Genomic DNA, 26493 nt, shown 5'->3' on the forward strand with positions numbered 1-26493 from the left:
TTGTGTCTTTACGTCTTGAAAAAATTACAGGAAGGGGATGACTTTCAAGAAGTTATCAATACCTTGTGGTGACTGCTTAATGAACGGAAATGAACGTTTTCAGATCTCATCTTCACGACGTTTACACTGAAGAAATTAACAAAGTCGCACTCAGCGCTAACGACGACAAAAGAATTATCTTAGATGACGGAATTCACACCCTTGCCATCGGACACTACAAAACAAGGCAATAAACATCTTGAAGAACTGGTATATAAATAACATGATTATTTTTATACTTCTTCTTGATTTTTAAAGACGACTGTATTGGTTTTGTCATGATATGAAGTGTTCGCCATTTTTTTATGCATCCTTAAGTATGGGAATGGGTCAATGCGCCAGAACCCGCTTTTCCTTATATATAATATACATTCACGATAATCATAATAGCACTAACATAATAAGAGCGGAAAGAAAATCAAAAAAAGGTCAAGCTAGAGAAGAAGCTTTCATAAATTTCCTAATGGAAAATAAAATTATGAACAGCAGACAGTATGACCTTGCATTTACCCTTTGTGGTCCGATGGGACATAAATGTCCCAGTTTACTTAAGGCTCTACGGCGATTCACTTGAAGTTAAAAAACTCAAAAATTTTGATTATGTCATTTCTATAATTGTTTAGCTATATCTCAAACCAACTTTTTGCGGCATATAAGTACTTTTATAGCATAAATTCAAGTTTTTAAAAAGGTAAACTGATGATGCGCATATTTTGATTTTGATACGAGAAAAAAACTTTATTATTCATTATCAAATAATTACAGAATTTCCAAACTTTTTTGTTGTGTTCTTTTATAGTAATATGATCAATATATATTAAATTTTATATGTAAAAGTTTGTTCTAGGTTGTTTATTTTCACTACTTTGTTGTGGGACATATGTCCCTTCAGGTTTTATGGAACTCTGTTTTGGATTTATTTTATTTAATTTGGTATTATCAATTTGATTTAATCTACTTCAAGAGATAATAATAATCAAACATAAAAAGTATTATACTGCTGCCGAAGCTGCAAAAATAATCTTAGAAGATATTCCCCTAGGAGAGAGCAGTGATTTATCTAACTATTCAGATGATGATGAGAATTTTGAACTAGATAAACTGCAAGCTGAACAACAGTGTAATGATGACTTATCCAATCAAGTTGAAGTAGATGTTTCTGAAGAGTCTTCTGAGTATTCATATTATGGCAATATCTGTGATACTTATAATAGTTTTTCAGGTAAAAATGACTATAATATAGAGCAAGATAGAAAGTGGAGCAAGATTGAAAAGAATGAATTTCTTTCAAGCTTCAATCAACCTGAAGGTTACCTTTCTATTTATTAATTTAAAATGCTTTTTTGTTTTGCTTATTTTTCATCCAGAAAAAGCTCATTGAGAATACATACATATATTCTCTATGAGTTTTTTCTGAATGTGAATGTACACATACATTCACTAGTTAAATAACATTTATAACTTGTTTCTTATTATTCTTTGTAATAGTTAATCACATGATTTCACTATTTTAGGACCTGTCAAAGTGAATTTTGCTGACTGCCAAAAACCATTTGATTAAAAATATTTTGATAATGAAATAATGGATTCCATCTTGTTCCAAAGTAATTTGTATATCAATCAGACACAAAAAGGAGTTTCTGCATTGTCAAAAGCTGAATTATTCGCTTTTTTGGGATTAACATGGTGATGGGGTATCACGAGTTACCATCATGGAAACATAATTGGAATGGCGAGCAAGATATGTCTATACCGTTTATTTCAAATGCATTATCTAGAAATAGATTTTTACAGATACTATTTAATATCCATGTCAATTACAATAACGCAGTTCCAGATACCAATACTGATAAACTTTATAAAATGCGACCAGTAATTGACAGCTTGAATAAAAAGTTTACTGAATTATACAATGTATTACGTTCCGTAAGTATTGATGAAAGCATGATTCTTTTAAAAGGGCGCAGCTCATTAAAGCAATACAATTCTGTGAAACCAATAAAAAGAGGTTATAAACTTTGGTCCTTAGCAGATATGAATGGCTACCTTTACAAATTTGAGGTTTATCAAGGGAAAGATAATTGTAAAATTGATCCTGCTATGCTTATATATTTTGGTTTAGTAGAACAGTCATTTATCAAAAGACAAAATCATTGCAAGGAAAGTTTCATGAAGTTTTTATTGACAGTTATTTCACATTTGTTCCGCTCATGGAATATTTACTCTCTCATCAGGTTCTAAGTTGTGGAACTTTGCGTAAAAAAAGAAAGTACCTGCCACAAGACTTCATAAAAGATAGGTGCCTAAAGCGAGGCGACTTTGATTATCAGATATCCAAAGATAGAATTGTAGTTTTTAAATGGAAGGATAACAAACATTTTCATGTCATTCTAAACTATCATGGAACGGATACATCAGAAATAAAGAATAAGAACAAGGATGGAACCATATCAATTTGCGGTCTAAAAGCAGTAAAAGATTATAACGTCTTTTTGGGAGGTGTTGATATATCCAAAAAGTGGTGGCATAGCATTTTTATTGGTCTTGTTGACCGAACAATCTGCAATTCTTATGTTGTTTATAAAAAAATGTCCAATAAAAATGTAAATCTTCTTAACTTTCGAAGTTTAGTTGCACAATCCATGGTAATAAAAGGGAAGCCACCAAATCTTGGCAGACCAATGACATCATCTCCTTCCAATAGACTTACTATTAAAAAAAGAAGAAAGTAAAATTATTTAGTAACGCCATCAATTCGTAAAGAAAATCTTGGAACTCATTGGCCGCAGCACGATGGAAAACGAGGACGGTGCGAAGTCTTTTCAAAAAAGAAGATTGAAGCCAGGCCATTTTTCAAGTGTAACACTTGTAAAAATTTCTTATGTATATACGATAAAAGAAACTGCTTTAAAGAGTTTCATGAATGAAAAATTTTATCTGTACATTGAAAATAATATACACTTTTTGTTGGTTTAGATAATAATGCCTGCCGGGACCTTTTTGTCCCATAGTAATAAAAATAAAAAAATTAAATCTTTATTTTTTATGTATGTAGATTTATCACATATTAAAGAAAAAATAAAACAATTAAAAAAAAAAATCATTGTCACATCTTGGACCACAAAGGGTTAAAAACAAGCAACGTTCTCCGAGTGCTAGAGTTAAATATAGCAAACGGAGAACTAGAAAGTTGCAAAAAAACAATCTTTCGACAAAACTGTTTACAATATGGTGATTCAAATATAATTTTAACACGTATAATAGAATGCACAGAGAGGGGACGTTTAGACGCCGTCATATATTTTTTGCGCCAAATAGCAGAACAAAATATGATAACAGTAAACAGATTAATTATATTGTTAGCACGTTATTTACTTAATGAAAACATAAAAAAAAAAATGTTTAATTTTGTGTGGTCAATCGGACAGCGGTAAATCATTCGTAGCTAATTTGTTGTACGGGGGTTTCCTACCACATGAAATTGGTTATTGAAACTGCCCAATGGGTCCAAACCATGGCCTACTATAGTGACAGGCCGAGTAAACGTACGGCTTTCAAAAAAACTGTAGGCGAGTTTTTCTTTTAATAATTTGTAATATGGCGCGATCAAGGAAAAAGACGTGTTCTTTCAATTTGATATTCAATTAATTTCAATTATATTGCATGTGTATTAAATTTGCATTCTTTTTAGATCTAAATAATTAGATTCATAAAATATGGTTTTTAAGTGTTGTGTCTCAGGATGCAGAGGTAACTACGATGTTACAAAGTCTGTGAAAGTTTTTCGCCTTCCAAATAAAAAAAATCTGGATGAAAGAAAAAGAGGGATAAGTGCTATACCTCGAGATAACATTCCAGATGGTCCAAATACTTTTATTTGTGAAAATCATTGGCCTAAAAACTATGAAAAAGTTTTAGTTTACGGAAAGTTAAGACCAAAATATCCACCATCTGTATTTTCTTCTGTAAACTCAAGTCAAATTCCAACTCCACAGGCACCACCAAGACCAACAAGTAAAGCATTACCATCTTTTAGAAGTATTGTGCCTGATGAAATTGAAGATTTTGTAAAAGCTGACAATATTTCATCCTTTGATGATTTGTGTGAAAAAATAATGTCTAAATCTATATCTTTTTCTTTTTCAATAATATCAAATATCTATGAAAACTGTTTACATCTTCAATCTGCTGATACATTAGACAACTTGGGTGTTCCAAAGTTTATTTTAAAGATAAAAAATGATTTATCCTTTGATAGCTACCACTGTGGTATTAAGTGCACCATAAAACCTCTTTCTTACAATCATATAAATACTATTAACTGTATTAGTTGTCTCCATGCTGCAATACACCATCTGAATTCTTTACCAATTGATCACAAAAAAAGTATTATCATTGAACAGATGTTAAGTATGAACTCCTTAGTGTTTATTGGTGAAAAAAAATATTCTCCTGATATGGTTGCCAGGGCATTTGAGTATTTTTCATTGTCAAGAACACTTTATTCTCGATTACGTGATGACTATGAACTACCAAGTATATCACTGATGACAAAATTGACATCAAAAGTTAGAAATGTTGGAGATGATGATTTTTAAAGTTGTATTTTGACAAATGTTCTATTTCTCAAAGACTGGTCATTCTACTAATTGATGAAATTTATGTTAAACCACAGTTAACATATCAAGGAGGTAACATTTTTGGTAAATCTGTTAAGTCCCCAAATGAATTGGCAAAAACAGTTTTGGGTTTAATGATTTGTTCTTTGTTTGGTGGAAAACAGTTTTTTTTAAAAGCATTACCAGTAACAGGTTTAGATGCTAAATTTCAGTATGATCAAACAATGCAAACAATTGAAACAATAAAAAATTGTGGTGGCTCTGTTGTTGCTATTCTTTGCAACAATAATAAAGTAAATAAAAAGTTTTTTGGAATGTTTAATCTCCGTAATACTTGGTGTACTAATGATAATATTTTTCTTCTTTATGATTTTGTTCATTTAATAAAATCTATTCGTAATAATTGGCTTACAGAAAAATGCCAAGAACTATGTTTTACTTGTGAAGGTGTTTCAAGAACTGCAAAATGGTCAGATCTTAAAAAACTTTTTCAACATGAAAAAGATGCTATTGTAAAACTGTCTAAACTAAATGAAACTGCAATTTTTTTTAAACCAATCGAACGTCAAAATGTGTCAACTTGTTTAAGAGTATTTTGTGATGAGACTGTAGCTGCTTTAAAAACTCATTCATCCATAACAAATGTTGATGACACTACAGTTTTTTTTATCTATTTTTATTAAATTTTTTAAAATTGTTAACGTTAAAGGACTTTATGAAAACATTTGTACTAGAGATGAAAATCGTGCTGTTTTTTCATCAAACAATGATAAACGATTGAACTTTCTTTTAAATTAGGCTGATATGGTCGAAAAAATGGCACCTGAAATACATGGTCAAAGAATAAAAAATTCAACCAAAGATACTTCTCGTGCTTTTTCCCATACGTGTCGTGGAATGGTTGAACTAGTGAAACATTTACTAATTACAAGTCATAAGTATGTTTGTCTTGGACATTTTACTAGTGACCCTATTGAGAAAGCATTTGGAAAACTTCGCCAAGGATCAGGTGGTACCTATTTTATAAATGTTCAGCAAATATTGCAAAAAGTTGACATAAAAAAAACAAAACTTTGCTTAAATATTGGTATCATAGCTAATGATTTAGAAGTTTCATCAAGTCATTTGTGTGACAAATGTAATTATGTAATGCAAGATGATACTTTGTTGAATGTTTTTCATAATCTTCCTGTTATTGAAAGCGATTTGTCTAAAGAAATTAAAATGTCTTTGGTTTATATTGCTGGCTATGTCAGTAGAGAAGATCCTCCAGTTGAAGATACATTATTTTGTTTTGACCAATTTGGAGAATATATCAGAGAGATTAATCATGGTGGGTTAACTCTGCCTGGTGATAACATCTGCCATTGGATATTTTATTCGTACATTTTATTTCACCATCTTTACAAATGTGTCTGTCGTGTTAGCTTATCTAACAGTTTCTTGATGGTATCTGACTTTTATGGATTTACCAATGTTTCAAAAAAACATTGTAGAATCCTTGCCAATATATTTTTTAACAATTGTTGCCATCTTTACTCCCCGCGATCTTCAAAGGAACCCAAAATGAAAATATTGAAACTATCTTAAACGTGATATATATAATATTGTTTTTTTTAACTAATTGTAGTTTTATTTTGAAAAGTTATGTTGTTGTTTTTTTTCATAAAGATGTTTGAGGTTTTAGTACTATAAAAAGTGAGTCTTTACTATGTTATAATGAAATGCGGTTTGCATTTAATAAACGATTTTTTTCATTTAAGAGGTTTTATTTGTTACAAAAACCTTTATTTATGATAAATTAATTACTATCTAATGAACTAATGAATCTATTTATTAAATAACCTAAAAAACGAATGCTTCCGTAAAAAAAAAAAACTCGCCTACAGTTTTTTTAAAAGCCGTACGTTTACTCGGCCTGTCACTATAGTAGGCCATGGCCCAAACCCATTGTCTTTCCTTCTACAATCTTTAATTAATTGTATTGTTTACAGATGTGACGAAATTGTTTTCGAACATTTCGGAGTAATAAAATTAATGAAGCAATTGTTAGAAAGAGCGCCGACTCTAACAAAAGACATAAAATAGAAAGATCCGCTACCGGTTGACCCTCACCCTGTGCTTATCACAAAGAATAGTGAGAACAAAACGGACATTTTTAAATGGCATGCCAATGAGCATAAAGCATTTGAAAACAGATGCGTGGTTTTTTACCTAGGCAAGCCATTGTTCGATTGGATTAAAGAAGACGAACCGTCTGAGTACGCAAAATTAAACCCAAAATTGTTATATACAGTACTGTGCAAAAGAAAGTAGCACCTAAGAAATTTTTAAAAAAATGCACATTTAAATAAATATAAGTAAATAATATTGAATTTTTATTAAATTAAACTAAGATATTCTTTTAAATAAAACTATGTTATTTCAGTTAATGATTTCGTTAATAATATAGTTTTTTTTATTAATATTTATTAGATGGTTTCAACTCGTATCATTTTTCACCCACTTATAATGTTTGCTCATTTATTGCGGACAAGGATCAACACTAGAAATTGATTACATCAATCACTGTACTATTCATTTATTTTGTTTAAATTTATTATTGTTAAATATTTTTTGATAAATAAGAATGTGGCGAAGAATTTTTAGTTACTGTTGAATAGGCCGGATCATAACTTAAAAAAATTTGGAAAATTTCTTCGGGAATTTCCAGTAATTGGCTCTCAAATACGCTGAATGCAATGCTGCGAACCGTTTTTCGCTACTACTTTGCTATACTTTGTATTTTTACCTTTGAAGTTTTCAAATAAATTAACTTAAAAACGCTCATTTGTTACATAATTTATTGATTGAATTTATAATAAAATTCAAATTATTTGAACTGTCAAAACAATATATTATTAGCAAACGTTGATTAGAAACTATACTTAAATGTTCTTAAATTCAGATTTTGTGTCAAAGTGAGGCATCAACTTGCGGCGCTCCAGTTGAACGCGAATATAGCCATCACGATTTTCATGACTATAAACTTAAGATGCTGATTCAGTCACAATTTTAATCACACGTTCAACACTTTGATTGTGACATGGAAATGGCTCAATGTCAATAACTATGTCTTCAACTGACGAAAGCCATGCCAATATTTGTACAGTTGGAATATGTTTTGTCAGAACAGGTTCCAAGCGGAGCTGTGTTTGCCAGTCAATTAGTTCTTCATAACTAGTCGCTTGAAATCGTATCTCAGGGAGTTGAAATTTTCGATTTGGTATGTCATCTTCACGAGCACGAAGAATTCTCTTCAACGCAAGCTTACGGATCACTTGACGGTTGTCTTTGAGCATAGCCAGAATAATGCTCTCGATATGAGCCGGGTAGCTATTGCGCTTCAAAACTTGCTGAACAATTATTCGATAACGCACAGGAAGAAATCGTGATGTTTCTATCATTTTATAATAGTGTGGAGCAGCATTCCAGCAGTTTGAATGTTTCTTAATGTCAAACCAAACAACCGCATATGAATTCACAATAAATTTAGCCAAAAGTATTAGTTCATTTGATGGATCTTCAGTAGATATATAGAGGCGTAGAACACGGTTTGCTAGTGTCAACCACCTTGCATGGTTTAGTCGCCCAGGTGTTCTAGAATTAAATCTATCTGGTAGAACACCTGTCTTCACCGCATTAACAATTTCGAAAGAGTACAGTTGATCACTGCTTAACAACTGCTTATTGCATATAATAGGTTCACCAACAAGTATGGCAAAGCTGACTATGGGTTTCTTAACAGACATTGAAATAGACTTGCCAATTGGTCCATTAAATGAATGGGGTCCAGTTGTTGCACCATCTAAGGAGTGAAAAAGATGTCGCAAAGGAAGCTCGTTCAGATGTAAAAGACAAATGGACCAGTGCAGTGGTCGACCAAGTTCAATTTCCATTCTGCGTATAACTCCATTGTTTAAACCAGTATTAACGTTAGTTGAATCAGAACCAATACAAACAAGGTTCGTGCAGTCAACAGTATCAATTATTGAATCTGCAATGGATTTGGCTGATCCACTTGTTGGCGTACAATGATCAACATACTTTGAATTTGGCTCTGATAAAATGGAAATATGTTCCTCAGAAATCACAGTCTGCCTATCCCCCTCAAGTTTTAAAGTCTGATCTTTCCTTCCATCAAAATACAATCCAGTAATTCTACAATCAGCATTTTTACAGGATGTTCTCAGTAGTTTTCGTTCTCTGCGAATTTTATTCCGATCCACTGGCCCCATATGTTCTATACCAAAATCAACCAGAGTTGCTGATACAATCGCGGCAACTGCTCTATCTGATATGCCAAAACCATCTGCTTGTAGAGCAATATTTTTTAAACAACGGTTTTTCAGACGAGTAGATATGACTTCGGTATCGACATCTGATACGGAAGGGGAATAAGTTTCAGTGTCAGAATTGTTGTCTGTTTCATTATCTGATTCATTATCAGATGCTTCAACGACTCTGGCACACTTAACTGCAGTCTCTTCCTTTGATAATTAAACAGATTTTCGTTTTAAACGCCTCTCAGCACGTGCGGATTCCTTCTTGTCGATTCCAGCTATTCTGCCAACACGTATAGTGCGTTGATCAGTTAGGAAGTCATGCTCAATTGCTGGCACCTTCAGAACCGTTGGACAGCAACAAGACGAAAGTTCTTTGCATTTACACGAACAAATGTCAAACAATCTGACAAGATCTTTTTCTATTTCATCTTGTTTGACTGTTGCAGACTTTGATCGAATCACTTTCTGAACATTGCCTATGTACTTCTCCAGCTGTAATTCTATGCCTCGAAGACTTATAGTAGGAACTGATGCTTTAATCCATATCTGAGAAAGTTTCTCTGCTAGTCTCTTACAAACAGACCGTAGTGGTTCAGTTTCATAATTCTTCTCAGACAAGTATGCTTTGCCTACTTGCTTGTGGGTTGGCAAGCAAAAATTGGGTAATTCACGACCTTCTCCAAAAAGTATATGACGATTCTTTGAAGCTTTAGATCTTGAAATCATTATTGTTTTACAATTTTATAACATATCAGAATTTCAGTTAATTTCTAAAAATACAAGATGAGACGGATAAATTCTGCAATCAGTTGATAAAAGCAGAAATTATTAAACAATCATATAAAAATAGAATAATATAATAATAATAATATAATAATATAAAGTTATAATAGCGTTGGAGTTAATCATATCATTAGGGTTAATTTAGTTAGGTAGGTATAGGTTTGGTTCAATTTCATAACCTTGGGATTATATCTAGTATTAGGGTTAAATGCATGTTTCAGTTAATCCATGTTCTAAAGTAAATATACTTAGCATATAAAACCTTAAAACATAAAAATGCAAAGTATAATCAATTCTTTAGAAATATTTTTTTTGTAAATATTAAACAACACAATATCACGCCACTTTTCACAAATTCTAAAAAAAATTAATATTTATGATCCGGCCTGCTGTTGAGTTCTCGCGTTAATGACAGATTTTTTCGTCTAAAAAAAATTTTTTTTTTTTTCAAAAGTTTTGTTTTATAATAAAATTACTTTTCAGTACTAATAAAATGCCAAAGATATCAATAAATGACAGAAATCGCATCATTGTTTTACATGAAGAACGCTATAATCAAGTTAAAATAGCCAAACGTGTGAATTGTTCACGAGCCTCAGTTCAAAAAATAGTTAAAAAATATAATGAAACTGGTGATGCAGTGGATAAAAAGATGTCTGGTCGTCCCAAGAAGTTAAGCTTATGTGATGAATAGTTTTTAAAAATAACAGCGCTACGAAGTCGCAAGAAAGTAAGCGCAGAACTCGTTCGAGATCTTAAAAGAGCTAGTGGAACTTTAGTACATGCATCTACTGTGCGACGATCTCTAATAAAATCTGGATTAAAAGGCTGTGTAGCTGTTAAAAAACCTTTACTACGCAAACGTAATAAAGAAAAAAGATTAAAATTCGCCAGAGAGCACAAAGAGTGGCAGAAAAATCAATGGGACAAGTTATTGTTTACAGACGAAACTAAATTTCAAATATTTGGGACGAATAGACATCAGTATGTTAGGCGAAGAAAGGGAGAGGCATTGAAAGAGCCATGTCCAGCGTCAACTATCAAACATGGTGGGGGGAATATTCAAGTTTGGGGGTGTATTTCAATAAAAGGGGTAGGGGACTTTGTTAGAATAACAGAAAAGCTTACATGTGAAAAATATAAAAATATTTTACATAATCATACTGTGCCTTCTGGACGACAACTGATCGGGGATTATTTTATCCTACAACAGGATAACGATCCCAAACATACTTAAATTAGTTAAAAATTTTTTGTCAAATCTGGAAGAGGAGGGAGTGCTTAAAACCATGCCTTGGCCTCCTCAGAGCCCTGATTTGAACATAATCGAACATGTGTGGGACTACTTAGACAGAAAGAAGATGGAAAGGTTGCCAAAGAATGTAAATGAACTTTGGAATGTTCTAAAAGAAGAATGGTATAATATCCCCATCAAATTTATTGAAAATCTGTATAAAAGTATAACTAAAAGGCTCCAAGATGTAATTGTAAATAATGATGGCCACACTAAATATTAACTAAGTCTCTATGTATAGTTATAAATTTAAATGTTTATAATAAAACTTGTATTATATTACACAATTTAATAAAAAATATGTTTATACATATATCTTTGTTTTAATTTCATTTTGTTTGACATTTTATCTTGAGTATATAAAAATTTTCTTAGGTGCTACTTTCTTTTGCACAGTACTGTATATTGTCACAAGCACGAAAAAGACACAAATGTAAAAAAAAATATATTTGACAAGCATGTAAAAGAAATACACATTAAAATTTTAATACGTTTTATAAATGGCTCTAATCCCTCTGACTCATAATCTGTTTTAGTAACAGCAATAAACATAGTGACAAAAGCGGGATAAAATATCTTTTGATAACAATTCAAAAATATTAAGCTGAGATTTCCTTTAACAAAAGGTGCAGGCATAGTAACAGTAGTAAACGTAGAATCATAACCAAACTTCTCTTGAACTTGCTTAGGACGATTATAAGTAGGATCATCAGGATATAACTTCATTCTATCAAAAACCCATTCACGTCTAAACACTTGAATAGTATGAGTTAAACGCAATCTACCACGAACAGTAGTAGATAATATTTCACCGTCAACATAAACAGGATCAACGGAAAACATTAACATTTTACCACTTTTATTACCAGAAAAAGGCATAACATTAAGCAAATTATTCCAATAAGTATTAGAAGTACTTTCAACAAGTTGACCACCAGTAACACAATCAAAATTCTGTCGTTTCTTAAATAAAACAGCAGAATGATCAAACTCAAAGGCTGCAAAAAAGTATCAATTCACTGTTCATTACCAAAAGGTTCTTTAGAATCAGTACAATAAGGAGTAACAGCAGCAAAAACACAATCAAGATTACCAGTAGGATAATCAGTCTCTCCACTACTCCATAAACATCTATTTAAACCAACAGGATAATTAATATCTTTACGTTTATCATCGTTTACACTAACAATACTTCTAGCTAACAAATTTTTTAAACCATAGTGAAGTATTTCAACATGTCATCAAAAAAACCAGCAGCCTTCTGACGATCAGAATTTTGACTAGATTGAATATATTGCCCACAACAGTTACCTTGAGTGTTAGTAAAATTAAATCTATTAACAAAATTAGGATCATTAAATATTAGCTTAACAGATTTACGCAAACTAATATAATTATCCCATTCAGAATGATATATAGTCTTCTCAGCTACATTATTACGTTCAATAAATCGAGGATCTTTAGTACTAACAACATTAGAAAACCTAGTAACAACAAGTTTACCAGTCTTAGGATCGTTAAGAAACACATATTCCTCATATGTTAAGAGAAGGCAAAAGAGCAGGCTTTTTATCACCACTTTTAAGTTTCATATCAACAATCTTCTTCCAATCAGCAACATCATACAAAGGATAAACATTATCAGTGATCAACTGATCACCTTCAACGTCAAAAAACCTAATACCAATATTAAACATTTCCAAAGGAACAGGTGTACTTTGAGAAATCTTCAGTTGATTTTCAACACGAACATCAAGAACATCTTAAGCAATCTTTTTATCAATATTAAAAAAAAAACATCTGCAACAGGCCAATATTGATCAATATCAGTCCACAAATTCGGATAAGGCACAGGGAAATGATATATATCATTAACAGAACTAGAAGTAGAACTACAATAAAAATATAAACTCTTCTCCACAGTAAATTCATCGTAATAACCCTGAGAAGGATCAAAACTTCCTTCGATAAAGAAATCGGGTGACGCTGAAGGTTCTCGGTTTGGGGGCTGCTCTGCCATAATCAGAATGATATCCTCGATGACGCCAACCATTTTTTCCGCTTGGATGTGCGAAACTTCTTGTTGTCAATACCATCTAAAACAGCAGCGTTAATTGAATAATCTGAAAACAAACGCTCATTTAAAGGTTTAATATCTTTCCCATAATCCCAATTAATAGCCATTTTAAGTAATTCGTCAATATATTTAGAAAATTCTTCAAGTTTCATCAATTCATACTGACCAACCTTCTTAGAAACAGAACCCCCTTTCAATAAAAGAAAATTGTTAGGATTAAACAAAGACTCATACCGCATTCTTTTTAATCGCATATAATCAGGTAATTCAGTAGTAGAAACTGGCTGATAATCAGAATGAAAATTCCAATTAACACTTCCATAGGAACAACGACTCTGGGAGCTTATTCACCAAACTTTTTTTTTGCGTAAGTTTGGCGTAAGTTCAAAACTGTAAAAGTCGTATTCACCAAACTTGCGCAGTTGCGCTTCAAAAAAACTTTCGTAAGTTTTTGCATAAGTTCAACCCTCAATTATCGGTATTCACTAAACTGATATGGTATTCACTAAACTTTTTAGAAATTTGCTCAGCTCAATTTACGCAAGAAAAGTTACGCTTGCTATGAGCTGCCTTAACTTTGGCGTAACTTTAAAATCAATAAATAATAAGAATAGCGTTGTATTTTTATGATACATATGAAGTTCTATTGTCAGATTGATAAGTTATTAGGGCTCTTAACATATGTAAACTATATATATTATAGCAAGGGTTAACAATAATCACAGATATTAATAAAAAATAACTGCATCATAATGACATAACATCTTATTAAGATATTGTATTATTATATATGTTAGGCTTAATATATCTTATATTGTAGGAAACTATTAAGACTTTCCCTGAGACACTAAGGAGTCACTGTTTTTTTTATGAACTTGATAATATTTTTTCCATATGACTCACTGCTTCAATTTAGAGGTTTTAGGTTGACCTAAATGGTACTCAAGATGTTTCAAAAGATATCAATACTTTGGGTGGGCATGAGATATATTCCATTGAAAACAAAATAAAAAGCGTTCCTTTTTTGGATTTATACACTTTTTTAAATAATCGCTTTGCAAAAGAAATTTTAACTCAGTAGCGGATCATGCGTTTTTTGGTGTTTTAGATACCAAATTATAAACATAGAGTAAACTCCAAACATTTATATGTTTATACTAGTGTCAAAACAAGGAAGTTTTGTCAAAATATCAAAATATTTGGAGCCTGGGAACTAAAAAGCCCTTTAAATCTTGCCCCCTGCCCTAAAGTGGAGAGCAACAAGTTCATAATTTTTGTTATAAACTATTCTTAACTAAATTCATATTAATTTAAAAATTTCAAATTTTATGAAAAAATCTTTTATAGTTCAAGAATTATGTCAATCTTAAAATTGTAACCCCCTCAAATTGAGGGGGGTTAAAACTTTAAATGGCCATCATTTTTGAACGCTATAAAATTATTGCACAAAATTTAAAATTTTTTATAAATAATGACCTTAGTTAAAAATAGTAAAAATTTTTTTTTTCTTACTCGTTGCTCCCACGTTTGGGGCAAGGGGGGCAAAAAATTAGGGTTGTTACTGTTCCCAGGCTCCAATTAACCCAATAATATGCAAAACATCCTTATTTGACATAAACATAAACATATAAATGTTTGGATTTTATCTTATGTTTGGAAGTTAGCTTTCTCAGACAAAACAAAAACATAGAATCCACCCTCTGTCTCAACTATCTATAAATTAAGAATATCACTATAATGAAACAACACTGAGACAAATACAAAGTATTAATTCTTTCAAACATTTTTTATTCATGATTACTTCTTTATTTTACAATAATCCAATATTTAGTACTGTATATAAAATTATTCACATCCTCATACTAGAGTAAGTTACAGCCATTTTACGAAGCTTTTCTCCATGGTATTTGCTCAGCTCCGAAGCTGCAAATCTTTTCATTGTCTTATTAATGTTTTTGTGCACAGCTTCACAGCTTTGCTCACTGAAAATACCCAAGGGTTTGTTTTTCCTTTCAAGAAACATGACGAGGTGTGACTGTATGATGTGAAATTTCCAACCTAGACAGATCTTGTGTGTCGTGTATTCTATCAGATACTTATGCAAGTTGCACATTTCAGAGACAAATTCCTGAATATCTCTGCTGAACTCAAGAGATAGCTTCATTCCAAAACATCCTTCTGTCACTAAAATGAACAAATTCTAAGGAATTATGTTTATAATTACTTATAAACTATAAGTGAAAAAGTAATTAACTGATTGCATACCGATTTTGAATTTCCTTAAAGTCTCAATACAAGGTATCATCAGAAGTGGAGCTATAGTTATGAGTTCATCCAAGCAAGAAAGTACTTTTTGACAGTTAGGTCCATCAAATCCTCCTCCATTATAACCGTGCCTAGTTACATTTTTACCAATTAGGAATTTTTTAATTGACTCCTCAGCCATCAAAACATCTGTTATTTGTGTAACAATATGTTCAAACAAATGTAATTCAGGAGGAGGAACTATATCAATAACAAGAGTTTCTCCAGATTCTTCAATTAGGCATGGTCGAACAACATTTTTTATAGCTTTTCATATACTTATTAAGTTCCCCATCCTCAATAAATTTCTGATACCAACTAGTCAAACTTTGTAAAGTCCCCAACTTTCCATTTTTGTCATTTTTTTCACCTTCACAGTAACAGCAAGCATACTTTCCCCCATGTGCCTTTAAGTATTAGTATTAAAAAAGACTTTAAATAATAAGTTAAATGTTGATAAAGTAATAAAAAGCAATAACTTTTTATAAATTATTATGCAATTACACAAAATAATTAATGTTTAACTTACAGAAATGCCCAGTAAGCAAATAATAAGCTTTAAGTCAGCTGCTACTGTGTATTTTAGCTCATTTAGCTTAAGTAACTTAATAAGCCTCTCCAAATTATAGTTACTTTCTTGTACTCCACGTACAAGACCCAAAATAAGAAATGTATTGACCCCTGTATTTTTCATGTTTCTTTTCTCTGATTGTAGCTCTTCTGGGTTGAAGATGTTCATTATGACTTTCAGTGAGCCTTGACCTCCATCAATACCAACTCTTATTAAGCAATTGTAGGGGTTAAGTTTTCTGTGTTCACAAATCTTTTTTATTAGTTCCCACGGTTCAGGAACAAATACAACATCTTTTTGAATTTTATCAACAACCTTGTATTTTCCTTTGTTGTGTGTTTGTTGAAAGCTGCATAAAACGTTTTTATAAAATTCATTTAACTGGAAAGACTTGTCCTTAATAATTTTTGAGGCATTAGGTTCAATACCTAGCAAAAAATACAAGAATAATTTATAAATGAAGACCACAATGGAAAAAACGGCAGAGTCACATTTTTATAATTTTTCAGTTATGGCCCTTGGGTAATAAAGCATTGAAAAATACTTCTTTTAAGCCATGTTTCAAATGAAAAAACCGACATAGTCTATGGTAAAATGGAATAAGAAAATATGGTGTCCACCAGTGACAAGGAAAGAAAAGGCAGGGTCCATATAATAACGTTATATGTGACTCTGCCGTTTTGATTTCCATTGTGATCTTCATATATTTAATTATTTCATAATTATTATTTGCTACACTTAATGGCTTTTTTATTTTAAATTAATACTTTTTGAGCACGTAAACACCTATGCCTCCGCCTTTTTTATTGCTTCCTCGTGGTTGGCTAATTAGTTTGTAATTTGCCAAACTATAATTAGAATTCAACTCTAGAGGACATTCTGAATCATGCCAAGTCTCTGACAGAGATATGACGTCGAACGTGTAATTTATAAAAGATAGAAATTCTTTAAACTTTTCAAAATTTTGCCGCATGCTTCTTATGTTTAAGTGTAATATAGAAAGTAAATTTAAATCTTTTTTGATTTTAAATTCATAAGGATCAAAATAGGGTGTTTTTATTAAGCTCATTTGAGTTCCAGTACACAAGCTCATTTGAGTAACCAGTACACAAAGAATCTATACTAAAACAAAATGGCTGACTACGATGCTACACTTATTGTTACAGACAAGCCAAAAAAGAGAAAGAAAAATGGCAGTAAGAAAGACATAGCAAAGAAACAGAGGTTGTCATCTCATGTAACTGGCCTGACTGTAAATGTATAAGACTTAAATGCTTTCAAACAGTCAAAGAAGAGAATAGAGCCTTGCTCCTCGAGTCATTCAATGCATTACCAACAAAGGATGCTCAGGTGAGTTCTTCTTTTAAGTTTTAAATTAAACTCTTTAAATATAGTTCTAGACTATTTTTTTATTTATAATACTAGCTCTAGATTTAGGTCTAGACCTAGATTCATAATTTTAATGCACCTGTTATTCCACCATGAACATGTTGATTAAATAAGACAAAGAGTTTCTCATTCTCATTTTCATTCAAACTTAGTTAGGTCTAGAATAGCTAGACCTGTACATCTGAATCATAACCATGGTAGACATCTGGTTGTATTACTGTGTTATGATACCCAAGGCTGGTATTGTATGTTTAATAGGCATTTTTAACTTAGTTTTTTAGTGGGGTGGACCCAATATCACAGTTCATTGTTCTATTTGAACGCAGCATACCAACAAGCCTAGACGTCTATCTAATAAAAAAAAACTTCTTTATAAAATCGATAATTCCATTATGTTCAACTATCTATAGACAATTCTTGATAAAATCGATCATTCTATTATGTTCAACTTTCTGAGTAGGTCCTAGCACAAAGCAGTGAAATTTATTAATTCTAACAAAGTAGGTAGGCTTATATATTTTCAAATTTTATAAAAATGCTTGTGTTTCCAAAGATGTGTGACCGGTTGCGTTAATAATCTTATATTGCTTCTTTTTACAGGATTCCTATCTTGCTTCACTGATCACAGTCGCGGAGATTAGCCGAAAAAGACCTCGAAAGGAAGAGCCTAAAAGTGCAAACAGTCACAGCTATCACTATAAAGTATTCCTGAAGAGTACAGATGATGTTGACCCAGATTCATTTGCCTATGTTTGCTTTCAAGCCTTGATCTCCATCTTTGGAATTAAGAAAGGGAGACTTGAGACTATCAAGAGAAGTCTTGCTACTACAGGTAATTTATACTATTAGCAATAGTTTTTTGTTTCAGTTTTTGGAATAAAAAAGCTATTTTTTCTTATCATAGTTAATGTAAAAAAAATGCACATTTTTCTATAATCCTTTCTTGTCTATATATTAATATTTTTCAATATTTAAAAAGAAATGTTGAAATTCATAAAGAGTGCTGTTATTCTCTGAACATTTATTTTTATAACTTTTTTTTAATTTTTTTTACTCACCCCCAGGCCTGCCTCCTGTTGATGGACGAGGAAAGCATGGCAGTCATCACAAAATATCTGATGAACTGCGGCAGAGAATAAGAGACCACATCTCTTCGTTTAGGGGTCGGCAGTCTCATTACTCACAAGAGAAGACGAGACGGCTGTACCTGCCAGAAGAACTCAGCATCCCCAAGATGTTTGATTTATATCAAGAGAAGTGGCCAGGAGACAGTTTAGTGTATGAGTCATACAGGCTTATATTCAACAACGATTTTAACATTGGCTTTGGGTACCCAAGAACCGACACTTGCTCAGCCTGCGACCAGTTCTTGGCAAAAATAGAAATTGCTACAAAGACTCTTGAATCAGACCCAACAAATGAAGTCCTCATAAGGGACCTGAAGCAGTTAAAATTTCAAAAAGATCTCCACCAGCGAAAGGCTGACACATTCTACCGGAGAAAAAGAGACGCTAAGCGAAGGGCCAAGATTACACCTCATCTTGAGGCCTTTACGTTTGACTACCAAAAAAATGTCAACCTACCCAACAAGTCCACCAATGACTTTTACTACAACAGAAAGCTCACATACCAATCATTTAACATTCACCAACTATCAACTGATGATGTTTTTCTTTACTGCTATGATGAGACTGTCGCTAGGAAAGGTTCAGATGAGGTGGCTTCTTTCCTGTATGACCACATCACAACCAAGGTCAGCGAAGAGGTTACTCACCTTGAACTATTCTGCGATTCCTGCTCAGGACAGAATAAGAACTTTACCCTGATTCGGTTTTTAGATTATATGGTGCACCATAGAAAAAGGTTTACCTCAGTGACAGTGACATTCCCTGAGCGCTGACATTCTTATATGGAGTGTGACAGGGACATGGGTCCAGTAAATACAAAGTCTAGTGCTAGTGTTCCAGAAGACTGGATAAAAATATTTAGTGAAGAACGAAAACATCCTACACCATTTAACGTGACTGATGTTAAACAGGATCTGGTCAAAAACTTCTCCGGCTTTCTAAGGCCATTGTATAAGAAAGGCTGCCCGTTCCCCACGCGCCCTATTCGGGAAATGGTTTTTAACAAGGATGAAGGTCCAGGGACCGTTTGTCACAGAGACTCAAGGAACGGTATTTTCTTGAAAACAAACATCATTGTTCCAACGAGAAAAAACAATTTTTCAGTATGCACAGCAGTGCCAGTAGCTTTGTATGAAGACAGACTGGCTATATCAGCTGCAAAGTACAAAGACCTCCAAGTCCTCAAAAAATTTACCACCAATGAGGCATTCTATGATGCTCTGCCGTATGACGATAAAGTTGAAGATGAGGGTCAAGACCAGTGAATGTTCATGCATTTTTTATTTTTTAATTTTTTAAAATTTAATGGTTTTATATAGTTATTTCTTATGTGTTACAATAGAAAAACAGGCAAAGTCCTAATCAACGGAAAAAACAGCAGAGTCCAATCTGAACACATTTTGAAAAAACAAAATTTTCCATGAGCTAACACGATTTTCAGAATATTTATTTGTTAAAATTTGATGCTCAAATGGATGACCTTCCCTTAAAAATTAAAAGAATTGACAGTTTCTGACATAATTTGTAATAAAAAGGTTTCAAACCTTTAATTTAGGTTTTCTCAAAATGTGAAAAATGTGACTCTGCTGTTTTTTCCATTGTGCTCTTCAAATATATAAGTAATATGAATATATGCAAAACAAAGTTCATGTGCATTACTGTTACCTCCGCGACCCAAATCTTTACGTATCTCAGTCATTATACAATCCATTGCTGACATGGGAAGATCCATTTTCTTTTTTATACTAAATAATGTATCTGAAGATATTTCTAAAATAGGTTTATGCACATCTCCAGAGTAGAGAGCAACATGAAGGGCTTTACCACCTACAAAAAATATATGAAAAACGTTCTATTCACTAATGTTTAACTTTAATATAAATGTATTTTATAAAATTATTAATAAATATAGATAGGTAAAGAAATATAAATACACATTTACCTGTTGCTGTAGTTAATTCGTTATTTTCAGATGTTTTATGCATATCTTTTAGTACAGAGGAAATAACTTGTTGGGAGGTTTTTGAGTCTTGAGAAAGAATGAGCTTATGTAGATTTTGCACTATTTCAGATTTTGTGCAAGGGTGTCTGATACCTTTACCTACCTTTTGGCAGCAATCTGTGCAAAAAGATGTGTTATTTACATCTGAGGACTTATGCTTAAAACCAAAATCTTCAATAAATTCAGAAAGATTGATTTTTCTATGACTCCTTTTCTCTTTTACAATACAGCAAATTGGGCATGTGCATAAACTAGTATCCTGTAACCTACCTAGTTTTCGTAATAATACTCTTCCAATCTTCCACATATCTTCTATGTTTTGAGAGACATACCCTTCATTCTAAAATTTTTTAATATAGTATTTCATATACGTTTATATATATATTTACATTTTCATATATCGTCAATACATTAGCATTAATGACAAACTTTTATTTAACCTTTTTTAAATGAAGACATTTTTTACAAGTTGAACAAACTCCAGATGGTAGAGAATTGATTTCCAAACAAAAGCCTGGATCCACATATAGAATAATGAGTTCTTGTAGAGCTGGGTTATTTTCTAATTTATGACATTTTACGTCTTTATTTAGACAGCAGAAACAAACTACCCAGTCGGCACAACTCGGCGATATGTTACGAGTGGTTTCTGTTACGTGTTTAAAACCCGCTAAAACATAGAGAATAACACGTTTCAAGAATCGGTTTTCAATCCGAGAAATAAACTTGCTCTTTTTACCGAAACACCAATTATAATTGTGATGTATTTAATAGAATATTCTGCTTTTATGGATGGTTTCACCGTTGCAGAATCGTAGTATGATTTTGTAACAGGTTTTTGTAATGGTTGTGAAACCAGTAATAAAAACACGCGAATATTTAAAAGTTGATTTACGCGCGGAAACAATTAAGGAAAGTGGATACAGACGTACTAAAATATAGATTTAGCGGTTTTTTTTATGAACTTATTTGAGGCATTTTTAAAAGTATAAATTGAAGGCGAAACTTTTGAAGAGCAGAGTTTTCAATGAGTAAAGAAGGTTTAAAATTGCAAAGTTGTGTTCCCTGCAAGAAAGCTACAGCTGCTTTATTTTATATTTTCTTGAAGGTTCAACAGTATACTTAGAGTACATCTTGGGAAATATTTGTCAGAAAATATGTTATTACATATATATTTATGTGTTAAGTAATTACAGTTTTTTTTTATGTATTAGACTTTAATGTTTCTGGTTTCCGTACATTTGTTGCCTAATGTAGATTTTAGACCAAGCCTATGCAATATTTTAGAAATATATCTATATTTCTGGTAAATATTTTTTTGTTGTTGTTGCTATAATGTACATTAGTTTGTTGCATGTAAGCAATAAATTGTTGAATGTTATAACAGTAGTTGGATGTTAATATATTCTCAATAATATGGTAATATGTGTATATCGGTAATATGGCAATATTATAGATAATATGATAACATGCATATTATCAAATTATTGATGTTTTAGCAATTAATTGATGATCATCTTTAAAAATTATCTAAAATTATTTTTTTTGTTTCCTATATTTATATTTTTTCTAATAATTAGGCTTTTTTCTTTTTTTTTCTTTTAACATTTTATAAGCTTTAGTAATTAATGCTGTAAAATTAGCAATTAATTTAACAAAAATGAAGAGAGCAAATTCAGCATCATATATGAAAGAATATATGAAAAAATAACGAGCAGCTTTTGCTGGAAATTTATCTTCATCAAGTTCTTAATCTCAATCTGATTTCTCAGAAGAAATGTCAGAGGATAGTGAGAGTAATATTTCAAAGTGTTCACACAATGATTCCCCTATGATAACTTTAAATTCAAGTAGTCATTCTCATTTTGATTCCTTGGAAGAATTTGATCCTTTTGAAAGTTCAAGCTCAGAAAATGAAGATAGATGTTTAATTAAGCAAACTGTGCATGAATTTTTATCGGATCTTACCAAATGGGCAGTAAAATGCAAACTCCAAAGAGAGCATTTTGATGAGTTGTTAAACTTGATACGAATTAGTGGTCGTTTTCATCAAGAAGACATCCCAAAAGATTCTCGCACTTTACTATGTACGCCTCGTAATGTTAATGTTGTTGATAAATGTAATGGAAAATATGTTTACCTTGGATTACGAAAGGGTATTTTATCAATTTTTCAAAGAAGCATTAAAGAAATCAGGTCTGTTGAAGTGGGCATTAATATTGACGGCTTACCTGTAAATAAGTCATCAAATTTACAATTTTGGCCAATTTTATGTAGAGTGGTTGGTTTAATTGACCAGCCATTTGTGGTTGCTTTGTACAGTGGTAATTATAAGCCGTCTCATCTTGATCAATTTCTAAGTGACTTTGTTAATGAAGCTAACTATATGCACCAGCATGGAATTTCTTTTAATAATATTGAATTGCCATTTCGTGTTCGCTCATTTATTTGTGATGCACCTGCGCGAGCATTTATTAAATGTGTAGCGGGACACACTGCAAAGTTTGGTTGTGAAAGATGCACAGTAGAGGCAACATCAGAAAATCATAGAATAGTTTATTTAAAAACTGATGGAAAATTGAGAACTGATATAGAATTTCGTAAAGGATGTTATCCAAATCACAAACTCTCTGATAGTCCTCTTCTTCTGTTAAATGGAATTGACATCATTAAAGATTTTCCATTAGATTCTATGCAACTTGTTTTTTTAGGTGTTTGTAGACGATTCTTATGTTTTTTAAAATCTGGCCCTAGAAATGTCCGGCTTAGTTTTGGCAACATAGAATCTATTTCAAAAAATTTACTTAACATATCAGAGTGTACACCTTCACAGTTTGCAAGGCGTCCTCGCAGTTTATTACAACTTGAAAGATGGAAAGCTACAGAATTCAGACAATTTGTTTTGTATACTGGAATGGTGGTTTTAAAAAACAAAATTTCAAAGGATCTGTATGACCATTTTTTGGCATTTTCAATTGCAATTAAAATTTTGCATATTAAAAATTTTACTAGAAGAAACAGTTTGCTTCCTTTTACCCAAGACCTTCTTGAAACTTTTGTTGCAAACAGCAAGGTTCTCTGTGGTCAGTCATTTGTGACTTATAATGTACACAACTTACTTCATATTGCTGATGATGTGAAATACTTCTCTTGTACTTTAGCACATATTTCTTGCTTTCCATTTGAAAATTATTTGCAGCATTTGAAGCGTATAGTACAGGGAGCCAAAAACAATCCTGTTGTTTCAGCAGTGAGACGAATCGAAGAACATGCAATTTCAAATGTTATTAACTGTCATAAAGAGTATAAAAAAGTTAAAATATCACTACAGAAAAGAGATAAGTTTTTTATTGATGTAACTGGCAACTATTGTGAAACAATTAGTTTTAATGGAAATGGTGAAAGCCAGCTTTTAATTTGCAAAATAGTTCATCCAAAAAAACTGAAATCATTTTTTGATCAGCCGATTAATAGTAGGGAGCTTGGTATTCTTTACTGCTCAGATATTGAAAAACAAAAAAGAAAAATTGTGAAAATGAAAAGATGTGATGTTGCACAGAAGTTGTATGCCATGAAATATCTTCAAAATGGAATTATTTTTGTGCCAGTTGAATCCGTTATAGACTAGATGCTTGTCTAATTGAACTTTTAAAACAAAAATTCATTATTATTTGCATTTTGTAAATTAATTATTTGATATGTTTTAGTGTATATGTAAAATTATTCATTTTATATAAGTTCATACAATTGTTTATAATTCATCATTGATAATTAATTGTTCAGTAAAATTCATATGTTAAGTTTTAAATATTTAACATTTTGTTTTAGAATGACTAATATAAATAGATATTGCATTGCAATTTGGAAAGAAGGTCAGATTGAAATTGAAGATATTGTTTCTTGCTGTTGGATTGATACAATAGAAAATGTTTTATATTATCCAAAACAGTCACCAAAACCTGTGAAAGAACTAATTAAAGCATGTGCCCCTCCTCAAATATCATGGTTTAGTTTTCAGCTTCTAAAATTAAAGCAAACAAGTTGTAAGAAACTTTGTTCTTTAATTATTTCACAATATCCTTTAAAAAGTTACCAATATTTAGAAACTTAATTTAAGTTTGTATTTTAGTTTACACATATGTAAGTACATTATGCAATTTAATGAGGTTGTTTTTAGGTAAGAAATTATTTTAAATAAGGCTTACTTAATTATCTGTTGCATAGTTTCTAATAAATAGCATATTTTCATGGCTATATAGTAAGAGTAATATTTACATCTTAGATTCATTAGAAGAACTATCAAAAGTTAACAGCTGGTTTAAATGAAAAAGAAGAAAATACTGAGAAACTTGTAAGAGAAAAAAGGCCAAATCGTGATATCAATTTCATATGTGAGTTCAAAACTTATTTTCATTTTCTTTTTGAACATTTGTGCACACAGCTTGGGTTAGAAGTTTTTTTTCTAAAGTAACTCTGTTATGTTCATATGAAATCTTAATACATTATGTTTTGCTGTCCAATTTATTTAAGCAATTTATTTAATATATATTTATTCAATTTATAAAAGCTATATAAGTAAAATTAAGTTAAATTAAATTTTCTTTTAAAAGTTTTACACTTATAAAATTGTTTAAATATTGGTAGTATAGTTACTTATCGATAATTACACTACTGGTAGGTGGAGCCTATTAACTTTGAATGGAGCTTGTTAACTTAGAAATAATCTTGATAGTAATATAAAACTGTAGAAAAATAAAGCATCAATTTATTTGTCCTTATGACTTTATATTATAAAATAATATATTAAATGATTAATTGTACAAGTTTAGTTAACATTTAAGGTTAAATTTTTTTTTATTCAAAAGATGATTCATCTGATATGACAGAGCATGATGAGCATAATGAATCAGCTCAAGTTTATGATGACAAACAAGATGTTCTTCAAAGTACAATAATTTATTTCATTATTAATTATGCAGTGCTGTATTTAATTTAAATGTACTAGTTCACATGTTTTATGTAAAAGTTATTTGAAAGATAAAATTGGAAATTTATGTTTTTTTTAGATGAAGCAAAGCTGCGTCGATATCCTAACTATGATATATCAAATGGCCATTCTCAACCATTATTGAGAGCAAAAAAGTCTTGTAATAATTTGTTGCAAAATGTTTTCTGTAAACAATTTAACTGTCTGTCATTCTATTTTTCTAATTTAAAAAATAGTATATAAATGTTAAATGGGTTTTTTATTTTCTTAGAAGATACAAAAGTGAATAAACAATATAAAAGTTCTGGTATCAGACAAAGCCAGCAAGAAACCATCATTCACAGTGGATCTGATGACAACAATGATAGTGTTTTTGTTGATAAAGGTAGGGATCTATTAAAAAAGCAGATTACTGCTAGTGACATACATTAGCACAGGTGAGATATATGCATTAGGATTTTTAAATGTGCACAGACATGACAGTGTTAAATAGACACTATGATAAAATGTATTTCAATTCTTATTTTATACATGATTTGAATAAATTTTTATTAAAATGATATATATACCAAGATTTTAATTGATTAAGCATGCCAAGGCCCATTGTTGGTCAACATAAAGGTAGATTTAGGCAATGAAAAGTATCAGAAAAACTTTCAGTTTCACTTTCTACTGTAAATAGAGTGATTGTACAGTTTACCAGAGAGGGGAAGGAAATGCACATCAACACAGTCAAGTTGTCCTGGGACTTCTGACAGACCATTGCATCTTTTTAAGGCCTCAGACATAGCAACATAACCTGGTGTCAGTCCCAGAACAGCTGCCTGGTATTTTTATAAACTAGGCTACTATGGCAGAGCTGCATGAAAGAAGCCACTTTTTTGTCCACCCAATATCAAATGAAGAAAGGATAAGGTTTGTGAATAGACTTTGACATCAAAAGATTGCAGTCACAGTTTCCATATTTCAGGAAGGA

At 31.4% G+C, this 26493-nt stretch overlaps 3 protein-coding genes and 1 pseudogene across 8 annotated transcripts in view; 2 read left to right on the plus strand and 2 right to left on the minus strand.

Moving 5' to 3' along the window:
• Positions 1–7687: 7687 nt before the first annotated feature.
• Positions 7688–9091, minus strand: LOC149885097 (uncharacterized). The gene has a single exon (XM_090094623.1). The coding sequence runs from the start codon at positions 8933–8935 to the stop codon at positions 7688–7690; it is 1248 nt and encodes a 415-aa protein (XP_089950749.1). The 5' UTR covers positions 8936–9091.
• Positions 9092–15538: 6447 nt separating this feature from the next.
• The window catches only part of LOC149885098 (uncharacterized), a 14856-nt gene continuing 3901 nt past the window's right edge, over positions 15539–26493 (minus strand). The window contains exons 2-7 of one of the 2 annotated variants that reach the window (XM_090096089.1): positions 20971–21137; positions 20801–20870; positions 20471–20647; positions 20194–20355; positions 15971–16440; positions 15539–15848 (exon numbers count right to left, since the gene is read on the minus strand). In XM_090096089.1, coding sequence (XP_089952215.1) covers positions 15675–15848; positions 15971–16440; positions 20194–20355; positions 20471–20647; positions 20801–20870; positions 20971–21137 — 1220 coding nt within the window. In that variant the 3' untranslated portion in view covers positions 15539–15674. Of the gene's footprint in view, positions 15849–15970; positions 16441–20193; positions 20356–20470; positions 20871–20970; positions 22317–26493 lie in introns of those variants that run through there. The other variant, XM_090096090.1, reaches the window with a different exon arrangement.
• Positions 17264–19796, plus strand: LOC145198681 (uncharacterized; annotated as a pseudogene). The gene is made up of 3 exons (XR_016455031.1): positions 17264–17362; positions 18002–18233; positions 18466–19796. The product of XR_016455031.1 is annotated as an uncharacterized LOC145198681 (transcript).
• The window catches only part of LOC145183906 (uncharacterized), a 3969-nt gene continuing 2288 nt past the window's right edge, over positions 24813–26493 (plus strand). For 2 of the 4 annotated variants that reach the window (XR_016455032.1, XR_016455033.1), the window contains exons 1-4: positions 24813–24921; positions 25396–25476; positions 25597–25677; positions 25789–25902. Coding sequence is in view for 2 of the 4 variants with exons in the window: in XM_090096091.1 (XP_089952217.1) it covers positions 25761–25902 (142 nt within the window). In the remaining 2 variants the exon portion in view is untranslated. Of the gene's footprint in view, positions 24922–25334; positions 25477–25596; positions 25678–25699; positions 25903–26493 lie in introns of those variants that run through there. The other 2 variants (XM_090096092.1, XM_090096091.1) reach the window with 2 other exon arrangements.

The sequence above is a fragment of the Hydra viridissima genome, unplaced genomic scaffold (assembly GCF_058129835.1).
Source record: "Hydra viridissima isolate aposymbiotic clone 2 unplaced genomic scaffold, HvirCarnegie_v1 scaffold_8, whole genome shotgun sequence".
NCBI classification, from domain to species: Eukaryota; Metazoa; Cnidaria; class Hydrozoa; order Anthoathecata; family Hydridae; genus Hydra; species Hydra viridissima.